The 25,011-nt window shown below is 45.3% G+C and overlaps 1 protein-coding gene across 1 annotated transcript in view; it reads left to right on the forward strand.

Moving 5' to 3' along the window:
- Window positions 1-3,038: 3,038 nt before the first annotated feature.
- PDLIM4 (PDZ and LIM domain 4) overlaps window positions 3,039-25,011 on the forward strand; it is a 525,321-nt gene continuing 503,348 nt past the window's right edge. Inside the window, exon 1 of the mRNA XM_069244747.1 lies at window positions 3,039-3,273. Within this exon, the coding sequence (XP_069100848.1) occupies window positions 3,181-3,273 (93 nt within the window). The 5' untranslated portion in view covers window positions 3,039-3,180. The remainder of the gene's footprint in view (window positions 3,274-25,011) is intronic.

A 25,011-nucleotide genomic window follows, 5' to 3' on the forward strand; every position in this document is an offset into this window, starting at 1 on the left:
CCATGCTCGTCTTTTGGATCAATTTCATGAGGGAACAAATGCAGCACCTTCACTCCTAAAGGGGCCAGCGATTTACAGCCAGGGCCTGGGGCATCACAGTGGGGGAGGTTAGTGTGGCAAGGGGTCTCAGTACCATAAAGATAACATAAGATTAGCATTATAACACTTACCATTACCCAAGACAAGACACCAAGTTATTCATGCTCGCATCCACTTCTACTGCGTGAGGAATGGGGGAAAGAGTGGGCTCTATGTCAGTGAATGTTAGACGGCTAGGATGAAGAAGTTTCAGTGATAAAGGGTACACGTTTATTTGAGCTGCGGATTACATGTTTAATATGACATATCACGTCATTAATCTGCAGAAGAAATAAAACGAGCATTACTAGCCATGATAAATTACTGGAACCATTACTGCCTTTGAGAGATGAATTCACCTACAGAGGCAGGGAGAGGAGAGGAAAGCTGAGAGAACAGATTGTTTTCTTATTGTCTGTAAAAAAGATAGAGCTCCAACTTACTTGTGTGCAGGGTTGTCTTTGGCATATTTATTACTTCAGGTCTTCAGGTCACACTCCTGTCTCCCAGAGAACCCTGGATGGAGTTATTTATTGTATTTATTCCATTTCTCTGCCACAGACTGCTTGTAATGCAGGAAAAGGGGATTTTCTTTGTGTAATGCCACATTCTTTTAATATAATGTGACCTCTGGTATGTAGACCCTTCTGATCACACCCCACCATTTGAGTAAATAGGAAAGGGTGGATAATAATATCGGAGTGACATGAAGTTTTCAGAAACCCGGGCTGAACAAAAAACGCTCCAGGCTGTTTACTATCAGGGCTTCTGGTGGAGGAGGAAATAAGCCAAGGACATTACTGCGTTCTGAGAAAACGTAAGGGCTTTGCGTGGGCAAGCCCTGTCGCCCCTACTGTGCAGCTTTCAGCCACATACTGACGCAGGTGCAGTGGGGCATTTCAAAGTGCACAACTTTCACTCGGAAAATGTTGTGCAGAAAATGTTTTACTTTCATCATGTAGTTAAATATATGCTTCACTAGAGAGGCCAGAAAAGGCTAGGGGCGCAGCCCTTGAACACCAGCCACCCCTGCTTCCACAGATCTTAATCATTTTTAGTTCAAGGTCTCATATTTCAGTTCTAGTCATTTACATCAAAATTATTGTTTTTCACTTAGCTGATACAGCTAACAAGCATCAACAAAGCAAAAAGGGTTGGCTTGTGTTATGTAAATGTGCTGGATGTTGTGAGACTTTGAGAGGGACCCAAATACTGGCCAGGCAAGACACTATGGCCCTCGTTACAACCTTGGCGGGCGGCGGAGACCGCCCGCCAAGGTTGAACCTCCGAGCAGCCGCCTATGCGTCCGGAAACCCGCCGGCCGCATTACAACATCCCTGCTGGGCCGGCGGGCGGAAACAGAGCGAGGATGTCGGCCGTAACATTGCAGCCGGCTCCTGATGGAGCCAGCGGTGTTGCGGCCGTGCGACGGGTGCAGCTGCACCCGTCGCGCTTTTCACTGTCTGCTGTGCAGACAGTGAAAAGCAGGGTGGGGCTGTGCCTGGGGGCCCCTGCACAGCCCATGCCAAGTGCATGGGCAGTGCAGGGGCCCCCAGTGGCCCTGCGACTGCCCATGGTCTCTACCGCCATGGATAGGCTGGCGGGAAGGGGAGTTATACGATCGCCAAAACAAACCAGGGTTGTAATGAGGGCCTATGTGAAGAGTAGGATTTCCATTTTGGTATTTTAAGCTACACCCTTAATTACATAGGCCTGGTTTCTTGGAAATTATGACTAATTTTGCATCTTAGGCAACGCCCCTTTCAGACACCCCCACCCGTTTTCATTCCACTTAAAGCTCTAGCAAGGGTGACTACCATCACACCCCATAGGGCTATAAGCTGCTGATGAGGAGGCGGCTAGCTAGGGCTTTGAGTGGATCTGGCAGCGCAGTAGCACACAGGCTGGAATGGCCAGGCAGGAGATCCTTTGGTGACGCCCCCCAGCCCTGGGCCTGCTGTGGTGCGGCCACCTCCAGATCCCCACCGCTCCATCATACAGACATCCTGGTGTTCTGCTGACTAGTCCAGTGGTGCCGTTTACAAAGTCAAAGCATTAGCTGAGGTGCAAAACATCACTGTCTTTAATAAGCGAAATAGTTTCAGATGGACTTGGGCACAAACAGTGTTTGCAGTGGACTAATGCTTTTGTACTATAGCAATCCGTGAAGAATTATTTGACAATATGTACCTTAGAATGCAGTGTTCGACTCCAATTTTTACAAAATGTCTTTGGAGAGAACAACAGCCAAGCCACCCGCCTCGCACCCTCCAAGCCTCGGTTGGACTCGCTGACTCAGTTTAATATGAGGCTGGTAAACACATTTTCAGCGCTGCGTTGGCTTGCGCTGCGGAACTTTCTACAAGTATGCTTTTTCCCGTGGCTCTGAGATGACAGAACAACTCCTCCGGTGCACCTAATTCAAATGACAGGCTTAAAATAATGCGGAACAGGTTCAAAACTACCGGAGCAACATATGCAATCCAAACTGACAAATTACCACATAACATGGACCCCCTCCCCCCACCCCTCTCCTCGGGAGCGTATGCAGCAGCAGGCTCAGCATCACATGGAGCCAAGGATATCCATTTCCCGATGATGAGCAATCAAGAAATATGTATTTTTCAAATTTAGAAACTCCCCTCCTGGGGGCGTATGTTGTGCCAAGTTCAAGTGTACGTTATCATCGATGGAAAAACTGCCAAGGAAATTTAAACATTTTCTCAAGGAATGTGAAAGAATTATTCGTTGCATCTGATGACAGGGTTGCATTTTGGAAGCAGTCTCCTGGACGATGTCTGTTTTTTAAGAGCGGTTTGTCACTTTATACAAAGCTCTCGAGTTGCCTGGTTTGTTACGAGGACACATGTGGTGTTGGTTGCAGGGATCGCACACTAGGGGGCGCTGGCTCCTCTCGTCACCCGCGCAGCCTGTGGTTTCCTGTATCAGGACGAGGGAGGCTGCATCCACGCCAGTGCTGAACCTCACCTCAGCAGGAGCGGGACAGCAGCGCGCGGAGTTCCTGCCTGGCGAGGAGTTACGTATCACACGCTGATCGCAACACCGGCTCTGCAGGACGGGCTGCAAACTATACAAAAAGACATGACGCAGACGGTCACTATAAACGGCCCCTCGCCTTGGGGCTTTAGATTGGTGGGTGGCAAGGATTTCAGCACTCCTCTGACCATCTCCAGGGTAAGTTGTGATTAAAAGAAACGACTTGTTCCTTTCTTTTGGAAGTGTCTGCATGCTCTAGTTATATGTGGAAGACCCATTCAGGTTTCCCTCTACACTGCAGCTCTCTACCTTTCATCTTTCTTTCTTTACCTATATGTCTAGCTGCGTATCTATCTATCCACTTACCATCCCTCCCTCATCCACCCTGCCATCCACGCATTAATGCACTCATCTCACACACGTCATCCATCCATCCATCCATCTATTCATCTTTCCTTCCTTTCATCCATCCATCCATTAACTCACACTCATCCATTCACCCATTCGTCCACTACATCCATCAACACCCTCTATCACCCACCCCACCACACCGAACCTTCCACCACTCCATCCATCCACACAACCACCTCACCCTACAAGAATCATCCATCCATTCATCCATCTCTCTATCTCTTACTTTGCCCCTCACTCCGCCTCAACACACTCCTTTTCTCTCAGTGCTTCTCCTTTCCAACTTTTAGACCTCTAAAATGTCAAGAAAAGCCCTGACTGCACTGAAGACCCGAGATGGTTCGCTCTTTAAAAACGTGAAGCTCGTTGTGTTACAGTGGAGATTGAGACTGAATGTCAGACGGCGGCGTGGATTTGGGTTCAGGATTCTGCTGAACCACGTATTCTACATAGCTTTGATGTGTGCAGCGGAATACATGAATCACGGTGCACAAACCGGCGCGTGCGTTTTGGAGCCGGTGCCGTAATATCAGGCCGGGGCATGTGTCCAGTTGTCTAATGTGCTGAGAAAGGGAGCGCTTGGTCTGATGTGTTCTTGAAGGCTAAGCCACGGGATGTTGTCCAAGATGGGGGTACCAGGATCTGAAACTCTTTCGAGTTGCACGGGAGGCATCACTATGTCTTAGTCTCGTGCCGACCCGCATGAGCCTGTTTCTGTGGTGAAAGCGGCGGTGCACGTGGCTACCCTATTTCGGTGAGCCTGAGTGGTAGCCTGGGCGGTAGCGCACTGACTGCTGAGGGCTGGTGTGGGTCAGGTGGGTTGCAGGCTGATCTGGCAGAGTAATGGATACAACTGACTTATGTGGAGCAAAAAGCAGCAGCAGCTCCTCGGGGCGGTTACTTGAAGACAGTAAAGAAGCATAGCGGGTTCATGTAGCTGCTGCATCCTTATGTTTGTAGCTTAGGGGCAGAGTTAAGGAAAGTGGCGCTCCACCCAGTTCAGCGCCACTTTCCTTGCGCCCCTTAGCGCTCCCTTTTGCCACCGTGTATGCACCGTATTTAAACTACAGTGCGCCATGGCGCAGGGTAGGGGCAATAGCGTCGTTTCTTTTGACGCTTTTGATGTACTCTGCAGGGTAGCACCAAAATGTTGGCACTAGTACTGCAGAGTACCTAGGGGCCCATTGTGCCACTTTGTAATATGGCGCGTGGAAAATGCCACTTTAGCGCCACCTTAGCGTAAAAAAAAGAATGGCGCTATGGCAGCGCTAAGGTGGTGCTAGGTGCTCTTAAATCTCTCCCTTAGTGTTATATATAAAGCAGTTTGCATGTAGATGCAACTTTTGTACCCCTTTTAAAAATATTATTTTCAGATGCATACGTTCAACTAAACTGATGCAAGACTACAATTGAACACCCAGCATAGAAAACACATCTCTAATTACATCGAATCATGTCAATCCTGTTGTAGTTTATGGTTTGCGTGAGTAAATCCCAGTAGGAATTTCCCTGCATTTCATCTTTTTGAGGCTGATGAATTGAATACAGCTGAGCTGAATAATAGGAATTTCTATTAACAGTTATAGTGACGCGGCGGTAACATCTAATAATAGGTAAAAGATTGCATTAATATTGTTCGTGTCTGGAAGCTGCACAAGTTCTCTTTAGTACACGGAAAACATATCACAGCTCTCAGATACAGCATACTTGCTGCCCCGTTACTCCGCCCCTAGCTGCTGCTACTTCCGGCCAGTAATAGGTCTGTAGTGTTGTTTTCTGCATGATGCAGACCTTCCTACTGGCACCTCACTTACCCCAAACAGAACTTGCGCTTGGATACATCTTACTAGGTGCCAACACATCGCTCAGCTGCCGGCTTGGTCACAACATTGTTTGCTCTTATTCTTCGTTCAGGTCATTGGTGTGTTGTGCACACAGCTTAGCAGGAAGTCCTTGAGGTATGACGTTACCGCCAGCAGCAGGCTTTCTAGGGGAATGACCTTAAGCATACTCGTTAATTCCATAGTGCTGTACTTTCCATTTCTGTCAGTCACACACACGAGGCTCTGCTTCACTGACAGTGGATATTACACAGTACTCTATTGACGGAATGCCATGTGGAGTTATTGAAGTACGAGTCACATTCAAACTTCACTCGTATTCCAGATGATCAGACAGGTCAACTTTTCCAAAATCCCCACACAATGTGTCTGTATTGTAAGCATAAAGTCCTGAAAGGAAACCTAAAACAAATCTTTAATACGCCTTGGAAAAGCTAATAGATCAGGCCTTGGAAAGCGAGCAACATTTTTTTCTGCAAACCTCTGCAATACACAAAAAAGCATCAAACATATAAAACTAAAGTAGTACTGCCGTAGCCAAGGCACACCAGTCCTTTACTGACGTGCACTCCATTGCAGGGTTTGTGCCACATGAGATCAAGCAAAAATCACATCACATTGCAAGGTGGCCAGTGAGTGAAGTGGACTGGCCAATTAATTGAATAGTCCAATATCGGATGAAGATGAGGACTGACCAAAAAATATATATACCTCAAAATATCTCTCTATATATATATGCTACCTACTGGCTATAGCAGTAGGTAGTTATAGTTAAGACTTCTTTTTTCCTTAGACGGAGTGTTTATTGTGTTACCAATAACTTTGGTGCCGTTTGACAATTCTTTACAAAATTTTCAAAACTAATACAACACTCACTTTAGCTAGTGTCATGAAAGGTTCGGGGTGATCCATCAAGCGAAGTGAGGAAAAGGGCATGGTCCCTTAACACTATTTCCCCATTCTGTGTCTATGGGGATTTTGCAATCTTTAGACACAGCTACAGCCTGAATCGCTGAACGGAATTACACCAAACTTGGCATGAATCTAGATCTTGGTCCGCAGATTGTGCTTTTTGTGATTTGTCTTAAATCAGTTCAGTAGATTCAGAGGTATTTATGATTCAAAAATATAGATAAAGAGGGATCCGAATCCTCCGCGGATCCACCTGCAGTAGATCTGCGGATCTTGGGGAAAAGCAAGGCCCTGATTGCCTGGCCGGAACCTGACAAAAAAGTTGTGGCCGCCATTTCTTTTGGTACATTGGCTGTGGGGTGGCGAAAAACATGATGCAAAAGCATATTACGATCCTCTGTGGGTCTCGGCGCAGCTACGCAGATACGTATAACTATAAGTATAACTATAACTGGAGAATTCCTATGGTTTTGTACGGGTAAAACTAAAATGTCAACTTAACTTTAAGGTCCCTGTAACCTTTGTTATTAGTGTGAATGAATGAATATATATATATATATATATATATATATATATATATATATATATATATATATATATAATAATGTGATCAAGGCTTGTCTGGGGCCGAAACGTGTAATGGCGGACATTAAAAAATAATGAAGCATTTTATTTTACATCATGAGGGTCCTTCCCTAATCCATTTGGAATATATATGTATGACTTGTCTGGAAATATGGTGGTGCGACAGCTAATGTTGTCTCTAGCCCAAAAACACACTAGTGTTTGGTTGCTAACAACTGTCATCTGTTGGAAGCTTACACCACCATCAACACTTCCTCGTCATTCTTCCTTTTGTGAGGACTGAATATTCGTGACACCCACTAGCGCCACAACTTCATATTTTAGTTTGGAAGTGGAAATGTAATGACAGTGGTTGCACTGTCTTAATGGCCTGTGGGCCCAAAATCATAATTTTCAATTGATTGGATGGGCAGTGTGTACCTTGTGATTTACAGTCAGTTTGTGTTATGTCTTCTGACATGACTACTTTTTTATGACTGTTTTATGCATTTTGTATTTAGGAAGTGGCACTATTTCTCTTTAAGGCAGGCTTTGGCTATTCACTAACCAGCCTTACCAATTCAGTTGTGGTAATTTGAATTCAAGATAACTTGTTGCTCGATTTACCTCTTGTTTTTTTTTAACACACATACAGGTTTTTACACATGCATCAAAAATACCAGCCCATAGTCCAAAGTATCTTCTACGCAATATCCTGCAGTTAAGACCTTTTAAGTTCACCACTTAAAACAGAAGCTTCATCTTCTGATGCTTTTTTCTATGACATTCTCCTTTGAGGATACAGCTTAATTCTGCTACTGAAGTCTGTTTAACAAAGAGGGCTCACTTCCAGCAACCCATTGGTGCAGCCCAATAGGTTGCTCATTATATATTCTATCCAGAGCAACCAAGAGCAACACACACAGAATCACCCAACACATTAATTAAACACTTTCCTCAACAAAAAGTTAGACCTATTGCCTTGTTCATTGCATGCTTAAAAAGCAAGATGTACTGGCTTTGCTAATGCATGCATTCCTATGTGTGTATTATTTTCTACCTTAGTGTATCATTTCATTTTCTCTGCTGTTAACTCCTCCCCCATTGTGGCCCCCTTTCCATTCTTCCCCTATCTCGTTGATCCTCATTTCTAGTGCAGGCCTTCTTTAGCTCCTGGCAAGATAAGGAGAGACATGTTTTTGTACCCCTGCTGACTTTAAGGCCATCTGAAAATGTTGGATTGGACTTTTCCTCACCTTATGCTAACGTTGCTCTTTTACTACAGATGCTAAAAGCCATTTTTTCAGATTCTGCATCTCAACTAGTCTGCCCTTTTTTTCCTCTGTGTGCATTGTTTGTTTCCTCAGGTGTGGCCTTTCTTTTTTCTCTGTAGCTGGTCCCTCCATCACCTTTTCCTCTAACCTGCCTCCAATGTAACCCCAGCACAAAAGGATGATGGACGGAGTGCTGAACAATGCAAACACTCACCCCCAGTCACAGATCTGGGTTTAATCTATCGTTCTTTTGCTCACCATGCCACCCCAGTTTGGACCCAGCCATATGCAAACCAGTCCTGACCCTGTTCCACATGGGAACAGTCCAGCCCGAACTGCCATGCCAGGTCCTCACTGGACCGGAAAGAAGCATCCTGGGACCAGTTTCAGGGTTTCACCCCTCATCAGCCAGGCTAGCTTGAATCCAGTGTCACAGTGAGCAAGGGACCCACGTCTGGGCATATGTGGCAAGCAAAATAACTATGGATTAAACCCAGATCTGTGACTGGGGGTGAGTGTTTGAAAAGTTTCAACACTCCGTCCATTATTTTATTTTGTTTTGTGATGTTCCAATGTAACCTCACCTTCTCCTCCACTCTGCTCTGTTCTCTCAAACTCACCTTCACTGGAGGCCTTCTATAGCTCCTGGCGACCCACAGAGAGAGCATGCATTTTGTGATCATGTGGACATTAGGAAAATTTGGAGGGTGCTGTTTCTTATCCTGCTGTCACAGTTGAAACAATGGAATCGGGGTACACCTCTTTTCCCAACATTGTCTTTTTAGCCTGAAATCATAATCCATTCTAATATTGACAGTGGATAGCATCTCAGAAGAATTCTAGAAGGGCAGGAGGATGCCCAGTCATCTGAAACTAGAAAGAGGAAGGCACTGTGGGAGCTAAGAAAAAATTAGTCTCACCTGGAGGGGTGAAGTCAGAAGTGTATCATGGGGTGAGTCGATTTGTTCTTGTGCCGTCATGGCAGCAACCTATAAAGTGCTTTGTCTCTCACCCTCACGTGTGCACTGTGCTAGTCTGGCTATAGTCTGAGCCGTGACCCACCTTAGGCTGGCTCCACTGCTTGTTTGCCTTTAATGGCATTTAAAAGCATGAGAAGGTCTAGGGGTATGAATCCCTTTTAAAAATGTTGGTCCTCATCTCCCTAGCAGGAGTTGGTAAAATCTGGGCCTCTTAAACATTGTGTAGTTTCTCCTCTGGTTGCAAACCTTGAGTGTTCTTCCATTTTGTACCTCACTTATAAGGTGTATTTGTGCAGTAGTAGGCGGTATCCCTGCCACTAAAAATGTCCATGGCTAATGTTTATGTCACCAATTCCTATACTTGCCCATTTGGCATATTTTACTTATTTGACAGTATCTCCTCTGCTTTGCACATGTCATATGGATTAATAGACCTTCTGTGATTACCTCCCCGTTTTGTGTATGTATACACACACAGCACAACACCGGCTTTCTGATTCAGTAGATGCTGTGTAGCTGCCTATATGTTTTAGTTCCCCTTCCTCCCTCCCAACGGGACTATCGGTAACGCAGACCATCCAGGGTGCCCTCTGCCTTCCCCCACTGCCTCTAGCACAATAGAAACCATGCAATGTGACATGAGACTTTTGAGCAACATATAAATGCCAGCTAATTCCTATTATATTTTGCACGTTGAAGAGAGTGGCATGCTGTAAATTGTCAGGCCACCTTGATTCTTGACCAGGTGTCACAGGGCCACAGAAACCAACAATTTCCGTGGTTGAGCCCCAATGTTGTCTGACCATTCACTCATCTACGCCACATTGATGGAGGCGGTAAATAATTATTTTTCTTATAGTCCTGTGGTCATAATACACAGGCTTGTAGTAGAGTTGACTTGAAGCGTCAGAAACTCAAAATCATTACTGTTACAAAATAATATAGAGAGCAGGAAGATGTTGACCACGGCTTTAGCCCATTGGTTAATACCTCAGTGATGTCACTACTTGATTACAGCCAATCAAAGCCCTTTAAGTACTTGTGTGGTTGATTGCTGCCTGTGCTATTTGATATCCGTCTAGTATCACGAGTACTTGGGTGTCCTGGGAATTCAAATAAAAGCGGAATCCTAATGACTTTTTCTATGTGGTGGTTTGTACGCATCTCTATTCCTTTCCTTTGTATATGGTAATGCCATTGTTCAGGCTTACGCAACAGTTACTAGAGGGAAGAAGTCACATATTATGTCCCAGCAGTGGGCACTGTAATATTTGTGCAGGACTCTACTTAGTAGTCTTGTTTCGCATTTTACCTCGGTCCCTTTTGCAGACTTTGAGCCCAGACAGGTTATTGGTTATTGCAATAATCACACGTAGCATCAAGATCAGCCATTAAGGGTTAGAATGTATGTTAGAGTTCACTTTAGCGCCTTCAAAAACGTGATCTTGGACACACCATTAAAATATGAAGGGACACTTGGTCAAAGTACACTCACAAATGTGACCTTAGTTGACTAACAGAAAAATCTGATCTAAAATGTGAAATGCTTCTGGTTGCTGTAGGTACACACGTGCCTATTATGACGTTCATAATTTTGAATTTGCTAAAATGTAAACTCGACATAAAATTTAAGTCACTTCAAATTTGTAGTGCTTACTCAACAACAAAAAGATCATGTGTGTCAAAATTCTGGGCTCACAAATTGCTGACCACCTGCGAGCTATATGCGTCCCTGTACATCCTTGGATATCGGCTGTTCACACAAAACCCCATCATGTTGTAAAATGTCTGTTTCTAAAAATGAAGCTGTGCTCTAACAGTAAGCTAAAGGGGAAATTGTGCTTGCGCTTTAGAGTTACGGTTGTTACTGCTTAGGGGTCCTATTCCTCTTGTTGCATGCCAGGGTCTCAGGAGAGTGGTGCGAGATGACATCATGGAGTCTAGCATATCTTCTAGGGTCTGGTAACATAAACTGTTCAGGTGGTGCTAATTTGCACACAGATGTTATTTAACACCAGGGGCCATATTGTAAGCCTGTGTGTCTTTTTGCTTCCATTCTGTTTTTTGTACCACTAAGTGATGTGTTTTTAGCAAATCTTGCTCACATTTCGACTTCTCACTTTGGATGCACCCACTTTTGCACGACCGTTCAGATATTACACGCGCAATTTGTAAATCAATCACATGTACAACACACGCACATGGTTTGTACTTCTACGTTCCCTTGTGACTCATGCGCACTCTCGAATATGTAAACTGCGCCTTTTTAAATCTAATGCTCTTGGTTCTAATGGAAAATAGAGCCAATAGTCTGGAGGTCAAACTTGCATTCTTTGTTTTAAAATGTTTACATTAATACAGAGAAAAATACGTTCAATGTGAAGGAATTTATTCCAGCGTTGTCTTGAGTGTCACAGTTTATCCAGTGTTGTGCACTCCTCTACACTAGTTATATTTTTATTCCATATTAGTTGTCTTGTTCTTATTCGAATTCCGATACAATGCTCCCTGTCAGTTTATTCCAGACCAGCACTAGTTCCTATCAGTATACTTCAAAGATATATTTTTATTGTGAAAGCCCCTATAAGCTAAGGAGGGCCCGCGGCAGTGCTTATGTGTATAGATGTATTCAGACTCAAACTCACACTAGATTTTCCATATTTTTAAAACATTTCACACCAGATTTAAAAGAAAAAACCCACTGGTTGGTCTAAATAGTTAAAATCACCATTCCCGCCTTGCACTGTTGCTTCATCTTTCACACCCTGGTTTGTTGTTTCATAATCTCCAACCTGGTTTGTTGTTTCATCACTCCCACCCTGGCCTGCTGGTTCTTCTTTCCCACCCTGGTTAGTTTTTTCATCATTCCCACCCTGGTCTGTTGTTTCATTATTCCCACCCTGGTCTGCTAGTTCATCACTCCCACCCTGGTCTGTTGTTTCATTATTCCCACCCTGGTCTGCTAGTTCATCACTCCCACCCTGGTCTGTTGTTTCATTATTCCCACCCTGGTCTGCTAGTTCATCACTCCCACCCTGGTCTGTTGTTTCATTATTCCCACTCTGGTTTGTTGTTCCATCATTCCCAACCTGGTTTGTTGTTTCATAATCCCCAAGCTGGTTAGTTGTTTCATCATTCCCACCCTGGTCTGCTAGTTTATCATTCCCACCTTGGTCTGTTGTTTCATTATTCCCACTCTGGTCTGTTGTTTCATTATTCCCACTCTGGTATGTTGTTCCATCATTCCCAACCTGGTTTGTTGTTTCATCATTCCCATCGGGTCTACTGGTATATATTTCCCGCCCTGGCGTGCCGGTTCATATTTGCAGATTGCCTTGTAACGCTTTTTTTGATTGGTTGGCTCCTTACGATGTGCACTGAATTGTATTTATGTATTTAATTCCGTGTTTTCCACAGTGCCAACGGCCACTTTGGACCATTTCCGAATGTTTCAATAAAAAAGGCAAACAACGAGAGTCCCACCAAGTGCTACTTAAACGAAAAAGCTAAAACCTGAGCAGGTTCCTGTGGTTGTGAAAGGTCCGCATACGTCAGCTCTGCTGGTGTCCTTGAGTTGAGAGTAACTGGTAGTGAGGATAGATGCTGCAATAATAGTGTTAAAACATGAGTTTAAGTTTCTGCATTTGACTTCTTCCTTTCCCTGTGCTGCAGTGTGTGTGCATTGTGACTCTCAGGTCCTTCTCGCCGGAAGCCCAGCTACAGGCCTTACACCGGGTTATTACAAAATACAATCAGTACTTTCTACGGGTGATACAACAGCATCTGATGGAGATGAGCACACTAAAGGCCAGAGATATCAATTGTGAAGGTGCACTTCCATATACCGCTGTCTAGACCCGCCTTACCGGTTCACACCATAGCAGATATTGGCACTGTGCATTCAGAAAACAAGCTTCTTCGAGGTCGAGTCTCTGGGACAAAATAATCAGATTTTTAACGGAGCTGGGAGCGGAGGGATGTTCTACTGAGATGGAAGCCGGGAATGAGGCAAAGGTCTTCTAAGGAGGAGATACGTGCAGTGGTTTAACACAAAATGACGGGGTGAACCTGTAGAATGTGACGTAGGGGCTGTGAGTCTCCCATATCTAATACATTGGCCTTGGGCTGAATGCCCCCCCCGGAGGATTGGGGGCTCTTTGAATGGTTGTGGGCCACGTCGACCCCAGGGGCTGCAGGGGTCTGCTTTACACCCCGGGTATGTGGTGATCCACCGTTTCATATGTTGCCCTTTAAATACTTAGGTAGGTCTTTACAACAAGAAAAAGAGTGAGGGTGTGAAGGAGCAAGAGAGGATGTGAGGGAGCGAGTGAGGGCGGGAGGGAGTAAAGTTACTAGATCAATGCACTATTCCCAGTTGCATAGCAGGGATACCACGAGGCCAGGTGCAAGCAAGGATGTATGCCCCCTTTGCTGTTGGGGTAGTAAATACAGCAATGTTCAAGGTTCAGTGGCCCCTGGGGCCCTGGGCCCTGGTGCCACTGCACCTGCTCTACCAGTGGAAGCTCTGCCTCTAACTACACCTTCTTTAAGGTCTGTAGATGCTGGAAAAGGTCACGCATGGACCAGATTCTCAGTTTGACCAGTTACTACCCTCTTGGACCAGGCAGTGACCAGAGGATGATTGAACAGAATGGTAGTTGTCGTAACCCTCAAGTGCACCTTTCTATCCTGCATGAATCTGGATCCAGTAATGTGATAACCCATTGGAAGTCCTGTCCCTCATTATGCTTTTATTGGCGTGAAGTGTTGGCATGACTATCGATCTGCACGGTACGTCCGCAGCTGATCACATGGGAAGCATGTATCTTGGGCCTTTTCCCCTGGGCTAAAAAGCATAAGTCTTCCACGAAATTCCTAGATTTGGGCCTTTTGATGGCTAAGTGTCTCATCACCAGGAGATGGAAGTCCACAGAGCCCCCTTCGATAGAAGGATGGAAGAGGTTGTTTATGGTAAGGGCTGAGGCAGAGGGTGTGGCGCTGCAGAGGGAAGATAGCTTGGGATTACGTAAAATTCCCTTGGCCTCTAGCTGGGATGGGATGTTGCTGGAGCTCCAGGAGCAAGAGCAAAGATTCAATACAGATGCTGCACATGCAGTGATCAGGCTGGTGGGGGAGGGTTGAGTTGGTGAATGCGGTGGATCAACGTTGCCCCCCTCTGGGTGGCATGATTAGTTCTCCCCACTTACAGGGGAAGGGGGCTCAGCGGGGCGAAGTGAGAAGGGTCCTGCGGCCGCACGTTGGCGTGATTCGATTAAGTGACTGGGTGAAGATGCAGAGATATATACGTGAGGGGGCGGTGGGCGGCCGGGGAACGGATTCCAGACAAGGTTATTGTTGTGTTGTTCTATTGTTGCATTTAAGATTTATGCTGAACCTTAACTTCTTTGCTGTGCGCTGTGCGATAGTCGCCTGCCGAAAAGATGTATTGATATATTATGTCTCCCATGCTGATAACCATCCCGCAGGTCGCTGACATGTGATATGTCTCATAGTCCTAATGTACCACCACCCCAGCCCTGATTGTACATCCTAACCATCAACAGATGCAAGATTTACTGTCAGTTAAAGTGATCGAAACAAATGTTATATCAAGGGTGTTGCAACCCTAACTTTCAAACTGTGGTTGACCGATATGATGTGTATTTGTATTTCTCTATTTGAAAAGAAATAAAAAGATTCAAGCAAAAAAATGATAACCCATTGGAAAAATGGTCATTTGATCGGAATCTGTCACAATAAGCTGGCTATGTGCATCCACAGCCTAAAAGCTTCTAAGGGTCTCTAATAGAAAATAATAGTTTTCTTTGATTGACACACACTATGCATAGTGAAGAAGGAATGCCCATGGGAATCTAGAGAGCAAACACCTAGGGTTGTATATTTCATTGCTCTTGCAGTTGGAGGCTGTGCCAAGCACACTGCTCTGTCACTTCTCATGGCAGTGTTACATATTGGAGGTCCGTGTTCCATCTCTCTTCATCAAGTACACTTTTATTTTCGCAGTAGACTGGAAAGGCTCCCGGGCTCCATCAGGCTGTCACATGCTTTCAGAATGGAAGAAATAAATTGGTCTGCACATTCATCACTGGCCCTAAGAGCAGAAACATCTGTCTGGGCAGAATGGCTTTTTGGGCCTGCGCAGCATCAGCTGACGACTGGCTCTGTCCTCACCAGTAGGTGTCAGTGCAGATGTGGAAAATATGACCCGGGTCCCGCAGAAAAAGGGAGTGACTGGAAATAAGCGAGACATCATTCCAAGGCTCCCTAATAATATTTTTGGACGCCATGAAGTTGATGCAGGTTGGCCGGACTCGGTATCCGGTTGAGTATTACTGCCAGAGGCGTGTTTATTAATAGAATTCACAGGTCACAGACATTTCTAATAAGTGCATTGAGGAAGAGAGCATTTGGAACATTGGTATTTTTGTAGTGGTAGGAGAAAAGCCTGTTATGTATAGTGCTTAGAAAGGGTAAAAATATTAGGCACTGTATAGAAAACACGAGTTATCACCCTAAACAGTCTTCGACAGGGTGCTTTAGGGGCTTAGTGAATGCGAATGTTCCTGAATCTCACCCTTGGCCTGATTCTCACATATTTTTCGGTGAGTCGGTCTGGCATAGTCCTGAGTTTGAGACCTAATTTAAAGCTTGGCAGAGGGTTTACTCCATCGAAAACGTTACAGATGTATCCTCCACTCTATTACAAGTGCACTAAATTGTATCACACTTGTAATACATTGGGCAGGCTATTAATCACATGGAGAATCCGTCCGCCACACTCTAAATCAGGCCATTAATCCTTATATTCTCGCGAATAAAGTGATGGATTCATTAAGGACCTTAAGCTATATGTATATGTATTTATATATCACATTGAACATCGATAGCACCCTCTGTGCATTTACTGCAGCTGTTTAAAATATTTAATTACAAAACATACATTTTAAGGAGTGGCCCTAAGGTGGGAGTATTTCACCCAGAGTAGAGCCACTGTGGTGGACGTATGATGGATCAATGCATGCGCAAACCACGCATGCCTGAACAACGCGGTCGGAACAATGACCACGTTGTTTCCACGCATGTCTTTACCGCGCATGACTTTACAACGGTTTTACGTTGTAAAAGCATGCCTAGTAAAGGCATGTGTGGGAACGGCATGCGTGGTTCTAGCATGCCACCCTGCCCGACTCCCCGACCCGCCCTAAAAACACATCTACCCCACCTGTTCTAAAAACACAAGTTCCCCGACCCCCCACCCACCCTAAAAAATAATTACCCGACCCCTCCTTATCCGCCCTAAAAACACTACTACCATGACCCCTCCTGCCATAAAAACATAGCTATCCCGACCCCGCACCCTCCCTAAAAACACAAGTACCCTGACCCCCTACTAAGTGCTCTAATAACATACCTACCCCAACCCCCCACCTGCCCTAAAAACATAATTCCTATGACTACCCGCTCTAAAAACATAACTACCCTGCCCTTCACCCACCCTAAGAAAAAATGAGCCCCCAAAAAACCTGACCTAAAAACACAAGTACCCTGACCCTCACCCGCCCTAAGAACATAACTACCCAATCCCACCCATGCGCCATAAAAACATAACTAGCCTGCCCCCATACCTGCTCTAAAATCATAACTACACGACCATCTGCCCTACAAACATAACTACCCGATCCCCTCACGTGCCCTAAAAAAAGAACTACCCTGACCCCACACCTGCCCTAAAAAAAACATAACTACCCGATCCCTCACCACTGCCCTAAAAACATAACTACCCTGACCCCCCACCGCCGCTCCTTAAAAAACAATAACTACCCTGACCCCCACCCGCCCCTCAAAAAAAATAACTCTACCTCCCTCCATCCACCCACCCATAAAATCTACCCCCAGCATTACTTACCTGACTGCATCTTCTCACTGTGCACTCTTCCTTTTTCTCTGCCTTAACCACGCATGTGCGTTGCTCAGCACATGCGTGGTTAAGGCAGAGAAAAAGGGAATTATTGTTTAGACAAGTGTGGTGATGGCATTGCGATAAATGCTTCTCGTTGCATTTGTCGCTTTGTAAGTGATGTTTCCCTCTATGGTAGATGAGATAAATCAGCTATTTAAACACTCCATCAGTGAAGGATGTGTTCTGCAGGCAAGTACCAATAAAGCACACTCCTTCACACATCATGTTTTCTATCCTCTGCCATGTTGTCAGCGAGGCAGAATTACCAACTAGAGTGTAGATATTCCCACTTGAAGTGCTTGGGAATCACAAGTGTAGTAAAGCGCTATAAAATAACAATAAGTGCAAAACAATCTTCTTTCATTCCAGCCAATCAGAGTGAGTGGTATGGTGGTCTCTCTAATGTTTTGATGGGCTACAGGGCAGGAGCACTGTTCTGGGGTCTCCGGCAGGAGCAGCTCGCGGCACGTGGAGGGGGTGGGGCAGTGTGTGAAGAAAAATTCATAATAAAAAAAAAACTTACCTGACTGCGCCGCCACCACCTCACAGCTCCTCTTTCCTTTGCCGCAAGCACAGGCTCCCAGCCTGCCCTGCGACCAATCTGAACTCTGCTGCCATGCTGCTGGCAGCATGACATCAGCGTTTGGATTGGTCGGAGCGCCCAACCAGGGCACTCCCAGGCAGACTGGGAGAGTCTGCTTGCTCTCTCCAACCTGGAACTGCGTTGCCGCGTTGGACAGAGCTTAGTGCGCATGTATGTTTGGCCGGCCTGAGATGGCGGGATAAACATACATGCGTACTGAGGAGGAGTGCTGAGCACTCCCCCTCTGTACTCGTCACACTCCATGGGCCCGCCCCTTCTACAATACAACGATAATAAACAGAGTTTATTTTTGTTGTATTGTAGAGGTTTGGCTGCTGCTGCTGTGGGCGGGGGGCGACGCTCCTCTGCCCTAACGGAGGAGGTGCCCCTAGTCTCCGGTCAGTCCATGTGTTGGTGTGAGTTTAACCATTATGTGGTCTTGGACCGCTGCTGTTCCTGGTTTTGGAATATAGCCCGTGATTGCTGTTAGTTGGAGCAACGGCAGTCCTCTTCCATCTTAAGTCTATCCTGGCAGCAAAAAATATGTGGTAACCCGTTTACCAGACATTTTATCACCAAAACTCTATTATGGTCTTGTTCTTCATGGCCTCCATAAGTATACTGTCAACTATTAAATCTTGCAAGAAGAGAAAGGTATTTTCTATTTCTTACCTGCTCTCTTAAGTATAGAAGCCCCATGTCTTCTTTTCCCGTTTCTATCCGCTGCTGGATATCTCATAAAGTGGTGTACTATCTCCAGCGTGGCACATGTCAATATAGAGCACAGTTATGTCATGATAGCAAAGACAACTCATATCATGGCAACACAACTTCACTTCAAAGAGCTCTTCCCACATCCTTTCAGAAGTAGGGAAGAAATTAGCATAGCTGCCTTCAAAGAATAACACCAGAGTGCCACCACATAAATAAAGAATGACTAAATAAGGACATTGGCAAGCTTAGGGTGGCAGCATGGAGGTGGCAGGCCGCGGTGACTGGGATGGGGTAATGTGTGAAAGGAGAAGTCTCTGTGTTAGTGATTGAATTACATTAAGTCTTGATGAACTGTCAGAATCGTGAAAACATGCAAACAATGTCCATTTAAATTAATTATTTCTGCATTTTCCTCATGCATATTTAATACAGGTACCCTGAAAATCTTAACAAATGGTACTGTTTGGTGGGCCGAGTAGCCCAGAAATAGTTTTCTGGGTGTGCATCAGGTGAATACAGCTGGTTGGTACTCCTGTCTTGTACTATGTTTCTTATTTCTAATCTCCTGTGGAGAATGGGTAGTCGTGCTCTCATTATGTTTTCTATGGCTAACTGTAGTGGCTCGCAGATAACACCTACTGTAATGCAGGCCGTTGCCTCCAATGGTGCAGCAGGTGCAGTGCTCACTAAACCCTGATTATTTCTGTATTTCATAATTCAAGCATCAGTCAAGGGTGTGTTTCCTTCTTTACAAGAGGGACTACGACACTCTGCCTACGTTGTATTGATATTTAGTGTCATTTCAACGTTCACATTGATATATAGTGTATAGTGGTCTCTTTAGCAGTCGCGGCTCACAGGAGTTACAGGGAGCAGGGTGGCGCGCAGGGGGGAGATTAATAAAATGAAAAAAATAATTTAAAAAATGTACCTACACGCCGTGCTGCCGATCCTCTACCGTCTCCTCAGCAGGCAGGCACAGGCTCCCAGCCTGCCCTGCGGCCAATCCTGACACTGCTCAAAGCAGCATTAGGATTGGCTGGGGCACTCTCAGGCTGACTGGGAGCCTGTGCCTGCTCTCTCCAGCCTGGCGTAGCGGAGGAGCCGCCACTGCTTTAGAATAAATGTATGCCGTATGGGTCAACAGAGGTTTCCTTTTTTGCAGTGTTGTGTAACTTGCTACTTTACACATTTTTGAATCTGTAAATTATACACACTTTAAATGACCAACCTGGAAATCCCAAAACTTTCCACTTAGCTGAATCTAGAACTTAGTTGAAGGGAGCACATACTGGCGGCAGGCCAGGTGATTTTGCTTTCATGCGTGCAGCATGTGTCTAACGGGAGTTTGAACTCGGGCTGACTCACCTTCCACCCCTTGGCGGGCCCATGTCCAAGAGCTCTTCTCAGGGCCCCTGAGGTCCATGGCTAATGCACCTCCCCCCACTTGGCAGGCCCGCGTCCAAGAACTTGCTCAGGGCCCCTGAGGTCCATGGCTGACGCACCCTCCAGTCCTTAGCAGGCCCGTGTCCAAGAGCTCTCTCAGGGCCCCTGAGCCTGAGGTACCGGACTGACAGCATCCACCCCCTTGGCCGGGCCGCATCCTAGTGCTCTCTCAGCGCCTCTGAGGTCTAGGACTAACGCACCCTCCAGTCCTCACCAGACCTGCCTCCAACAGCTTTCTCAGGGCCCCTGAGGCCCAGGGCTGACACACCATCCATTCCTTGGAGGGCCCGCGACCAAGAGCTCTCTCAGGGCCTCAGTGGTCACGGGCTAAGGTACCTTCCACTCCTTGGAGGGCCCGCGTCCAAGAGCTCTCTCAGGGCCTCAGTGGTCACGGGCTAAGGTACCTTCCATTCCTTGGAGGGCCCGCGTCCAAGAGCTCTGTCGAGGCCGCTGAGGTCCCCGGCCTGATGCACCCACCAGTCCTTAGCAGGCCCGCGTCCAAGAGCTCTATAAGGGCGGCTGAGGTCCCGACCTGATGCACCCTTCCAGTCCTCATCCCAAGAGCTCTCTTCAGGCCTGTAAGGTGCTTAGCGCATGTTTGTGTGCTCTCTCCGAGCTGGAGAAAACATTTTTCTAATGGGGAGTATAAAGAGGTCGCCTGCTAATGAACTGTGCCTATTTCCAGGGTCACTGGACGGATGTTCTGATTTACAAAGCATCAAGAGCCCGGTGGGCCTCGGGTCTTTTGACTTCACTGCGCAGCGGCCACAAAAGCGCGGTTCCAGCAGCGACCAGTACAGACGCTAGTGATGAACGTTCCCGCCACAGAGCTGCCCATTCATTTTCGCTTCTGTTTAGTTTGAAAAGATTGCCTGTCTGCAAATTGTTACTGCAAACAGAAAGGCCCGAGAAGCGTTCAAAAATAATATGCGAAAGCTGCCAAGGGAGGGGGTCACAGGGGAAGCGTGGAATGTGTCTTTATGAGAGTGATTAATGCATTTTCCTTCAGCTCAGATGGTCTTTTGGGCAGCCACGGTTCATGTCTAGTTGCTTTGCTGTAAGCCTTTCATGCGGAGCAAGTCACGTAGAACGTGTGTGGTGACTGACGAACAAAGCCAAGCAAGTGCTTTAAATAGGGAGGTAGCACCCGGTACTGAGTAACTGCACTTCTGTAATTTGAAAGGGAGAGTACCAGCACTTCTCGGTAGAGTGCATTATTTCAAATCATTGACTTTAGCAGATTCATGAAGCAGGAGATGATGTGATTATACTTGCATTGCCAGTGATGAGAGGGCCAGCTGCATGAGGGCTGGCCTTTAGCCATGGAGTCCAGGGGGCCATCAAGAAGGCCATAGCCTCTGGCAGAGTGCGAGAGGATCTTTGCACTGCTCATTGGACGGTGTGCATTGGGAAGAAACGTTTGATCTTTTGTCAGAGGCTTATGAAAGGCCAAGATTGAGGCAGAAGTACACGGATTTGGCTTGGTGAAGGAAGAACCAGTGAAGAAAGTCACCTCTGTGTTGCCATTTCAGTCTCTGAATAGGGGGATGCAGTGTGCCACCATATAGGAGGGTGAATTCAAGTTTGTTGCTTTATGTCTGTGATAGACTGCTGGCACCCAGAAGTATATGAAAGGGGCAGGTGGTTAGAAAGTGTGCATTAGACTGATAAAACTTAAAGGTAGTGCAACATGGTATGTGCATTACTGGTGGGCTATTTGGTTTATACTCGCAGGCTACCACAGGCTCCATGTACGTATTTCACGTCACTGAGGCAGGCAGGGAAACCTGGTGGACTAATATTTCATGGTGAGTCAATCTGGAGAGTCCATATGTGGAGTCCATCTGGGGAATCCATCTGGAAATACTGTTACCTGTTGGCAAGGGAAGAAGGCAAATCCCTTGAGCTCTCTGTAAGCGATACTTTGATGGGAAGGGTGGAAAAGTGTTGTGTAGGATTGGTTGATTTGCTAAGAGAACAGGCACAAAGAAGACACGTCTTTGACAGTTTTGATTGTGGCAGGTTCTGTAATGCAGCCGGGATGGGGCACTGATCGTCATGATCACAGGAGTCTGAAGCTGTAGTTGAGGTCTTGACTATGAAGGACCACTGCTGAGGCTGGGTCTTACTGAGGAAACAGAGGTGGGTCATGGTGTAATTGTCTGCGGGGTCATCAGGGTCCAGTTCTTGAATGTTTTAGGGATGTGTTAGGGAGGCAAATAGATCAGTGAAAAAGGACTTTGGGAAGAAGCTGGTACAGAGGGAGACGATTAAGTAATATTCGGAAATGGGAGGTGTTGGGAGAAGGGAAAAAGTTACTGTCATATGAGTTTGCATTGAAGGACTAGAGGATGCAAACCACGTCATTTCTGGAGAAACATTTGGAGGTGTGTTGAGCATGTATGCAACACAGAGGAGTACTGCAGGCGATGATTGGGGCAACAATAGATCAATGCTGTGCCACTGGTCCAATTCTTTTTGGCACAGACGTGGTTGATTTTTGTGGATTTGACAGTTGAGTGTGTGTGTGTGTATTTACTATATGGGGAGGGAGGGTAATTTAGGTGGAGAGTTCATGTAGGGATTCTTTCCTACATTTGCTGTGGCATGAGTTTTACACTCATCAAGGTTGGTCTTGTTGGTGTTACAGATTGATGTTAAGGTGGTAAGTTTTGAGAAGATAGCAAGAACGAAAGAGCTATTGTAAGTATAGTGGTAAGGCTGACACCAGTTTGGTGTAGATGGATTGGTAGATGATTTTGACGCTAGAGTCTATAATGAGCTCACCAATGATGTTTATGAACAAGGAAGCAAACCATATCTTTGTTATAATGTAGGTATATAGGCCATGGTGAGAAATTAAGTCACAAATGCCATGTTTGCGTTTGTGTTCAAACCAAATATTTTTGAGCATGAGGTAGAATGAGTGAGTGAGTGGGGCAGAAGGGTGTATTAGGAGTCTTGATGTGGATGATTTTGGAGTTGTACCTTCGCAAGGTGGAACAATGTGATGGTGTTTTGCTTTGTGAGAATATGATGCAAAGGCCCATGGGGTTCTGTGTTCTGTGTGTAAAGCATTGGTTTTGGTCCCAGCTCTTTTTCTGGCCCAACAGGTCAAAGCAGGGCAGTGACCACAGGAGTTGCCCATTGCTTTCATGGGCATGCATCTGTGAAACATAATTATTGATTCACATGACTGTAATTGACCAGTCATATCAGCAAGGGGTTCTCCTTAAATGTGGCAATGGGAGCTGTAGTTCATTCTGCAAACACATCGGATTTCTCATACAAGTTGGTTAAAAGTTGGCCAGAACAATGTTGTGGGATCCTGGTAATGAAAGTAAGCTTGCAGCTAATTCATTGGGAAATACTTAACTGGGGTAGAGGGTCACATGACCTCTGTGGGTCAATCAGAGTGTCCAAGGAGCCTTCTGGAGTCAGACCACTGAAGTAGTAGTTGCTTGTGTAAGTCCATCACTTTTTACCCACACAAATTGGTGGTAAGGGCCGAGTGATGGTATGGCAGGCTTTTGACTACGTTATTTTGTGCCTGGCTTCAAACTGTTCGTCTCCAAGGGATATCTAAAGACATGTTAAAATAACCATCAATAATAGCACTAAACAAAAATGTTGCCTTCAAATGTAAATATTACTGCAGAATGGCACATCAGTGGAATTGGAAGGGAATTAAGTAATAATTTTAAAAGTGTCATTTCATGTCCAAGTGAGAAACCACTTTAGAAATGTTGGGGGCTGACAAACAGGCCCAGATGTATGTTTCATTAAAGGCTTCTTCAGAAACGAAGGCAACCACTGCTCGCTGCTTCTGAACTCTACCGTGGTGGTTGCAGCTTTAGAAAGTGCAATCAATAAGGTCCCCAGTGAGCTTGTGGACAAAAAACATGTTTGACAGTAAGAGATACATAGTACAAATCAAACAATATGCTATAGCTATTTTATGATCATTAAGTTATACCTTAAAGGGATTACTGACAGAATATTGGGATATTGTGTCGCCCGAATATCGTATCAAAAATATCAAGGACCAAAATATGGAGAAGGTAAGTGCAAATAGGTAAGTATAGATTTACTATTTTTAACTCCACATCTGCTTACCTTGAAGATGTTGTGTCCTCCCGATCCAGCCCCCAAACGAGACCACAAGGAGAACGGTAAGGGTGTGAGCACGTTTCTTCTTTAGTCTTCTGCCTCAGTCACACAGTGCATGAGCACATCCTTCCTCTACCAAATGCCCAATACCAAAGTAAGTTCCTTCCCCTGACCGGAAGTGGTGTCTGGTGGCCCGTCCCGTCTTCCCAGTCGGTGGGAATTATGATATATATATATATACATATATATATAGCATCACGGTACATATATGTGGAGTCATATATAGTAAAACTTTGCTTACCTATAGAAACTTAGCTTTTCAATGTTTTTGTCCTCGATATTCTTGACACAATTGTTTGTCCACATGATATTTGTTCTTAGGCATTTTGTCTAAACACCCCTTAAAGACATAAACCTTTTTCACTATGATAGAAAAACCTTAGACTTCAGAAACAAGAATAGGCCGCATTTCTGAGTGAAGGGGTGTTAGGACTCCAACAGGATTATGAAGAATGGAAAATAACAAAAATGTTTGGCATCCAGGTTGAGCGGCCCAGCTGCACAGAAAGGATGATTGAACTGCTATAATTTACAGGTGGTGGCTGATGTGAATGCTTTACTGATGCCATGTTTAAAGTTCCATAAACCAGGCTTGAGGTATTCATAACATATCCCATTTAAGGACAGTGTTTTACTAAAAGGCCCCTGAGAAGGGAATTTACTGTAGAGGGCATTTCAAGTTTGCTGCTGATTATTTTCATTTTAAACTCACAGTTTTCTGTGTTTGAACAATGGTCAAAAAGTTCTATAAACATAAAAGAATTAGAACTATATATTTTTTAACTTTCAAGTAATATCATGACCTTATGAAATTTCCAGGAGGCTGAGCCGGTTATAATTATTCTCACGAATTCTGTGTGTGCATTCATTTTCTTTTTTTATTAATGCTATCTAGCTTCACTACTAAAGAATTTTAAAAAGAGTGACTGCTCTCTCAGCTCGAGGGATATACTAATTGGAGTAAGAATGTCGCGAGGCTGTTGTATTTCACAATATCAAGTGAAAAATAATTGGCCCCCAATAATAATGAGGGCAGAATCTCGTTTACCACTGCATCACC

Source organism: Pleurodeles waltl, chromosome 7 (genome assembly GCF_031143425.1).
Source record: "Pleurodeles waltl isolate 20211129_DDA chromosome 7, aPleWal1.hap1.20221129, whole genome shotgun sequence".
Taxonomy (NCBI): domain Eukaryota; kingdom Metazoa; phylum Chordata; class Amphibia; order Caudata; family Salamandridae; genus Pleurodeles; species Pleurodeles waltl.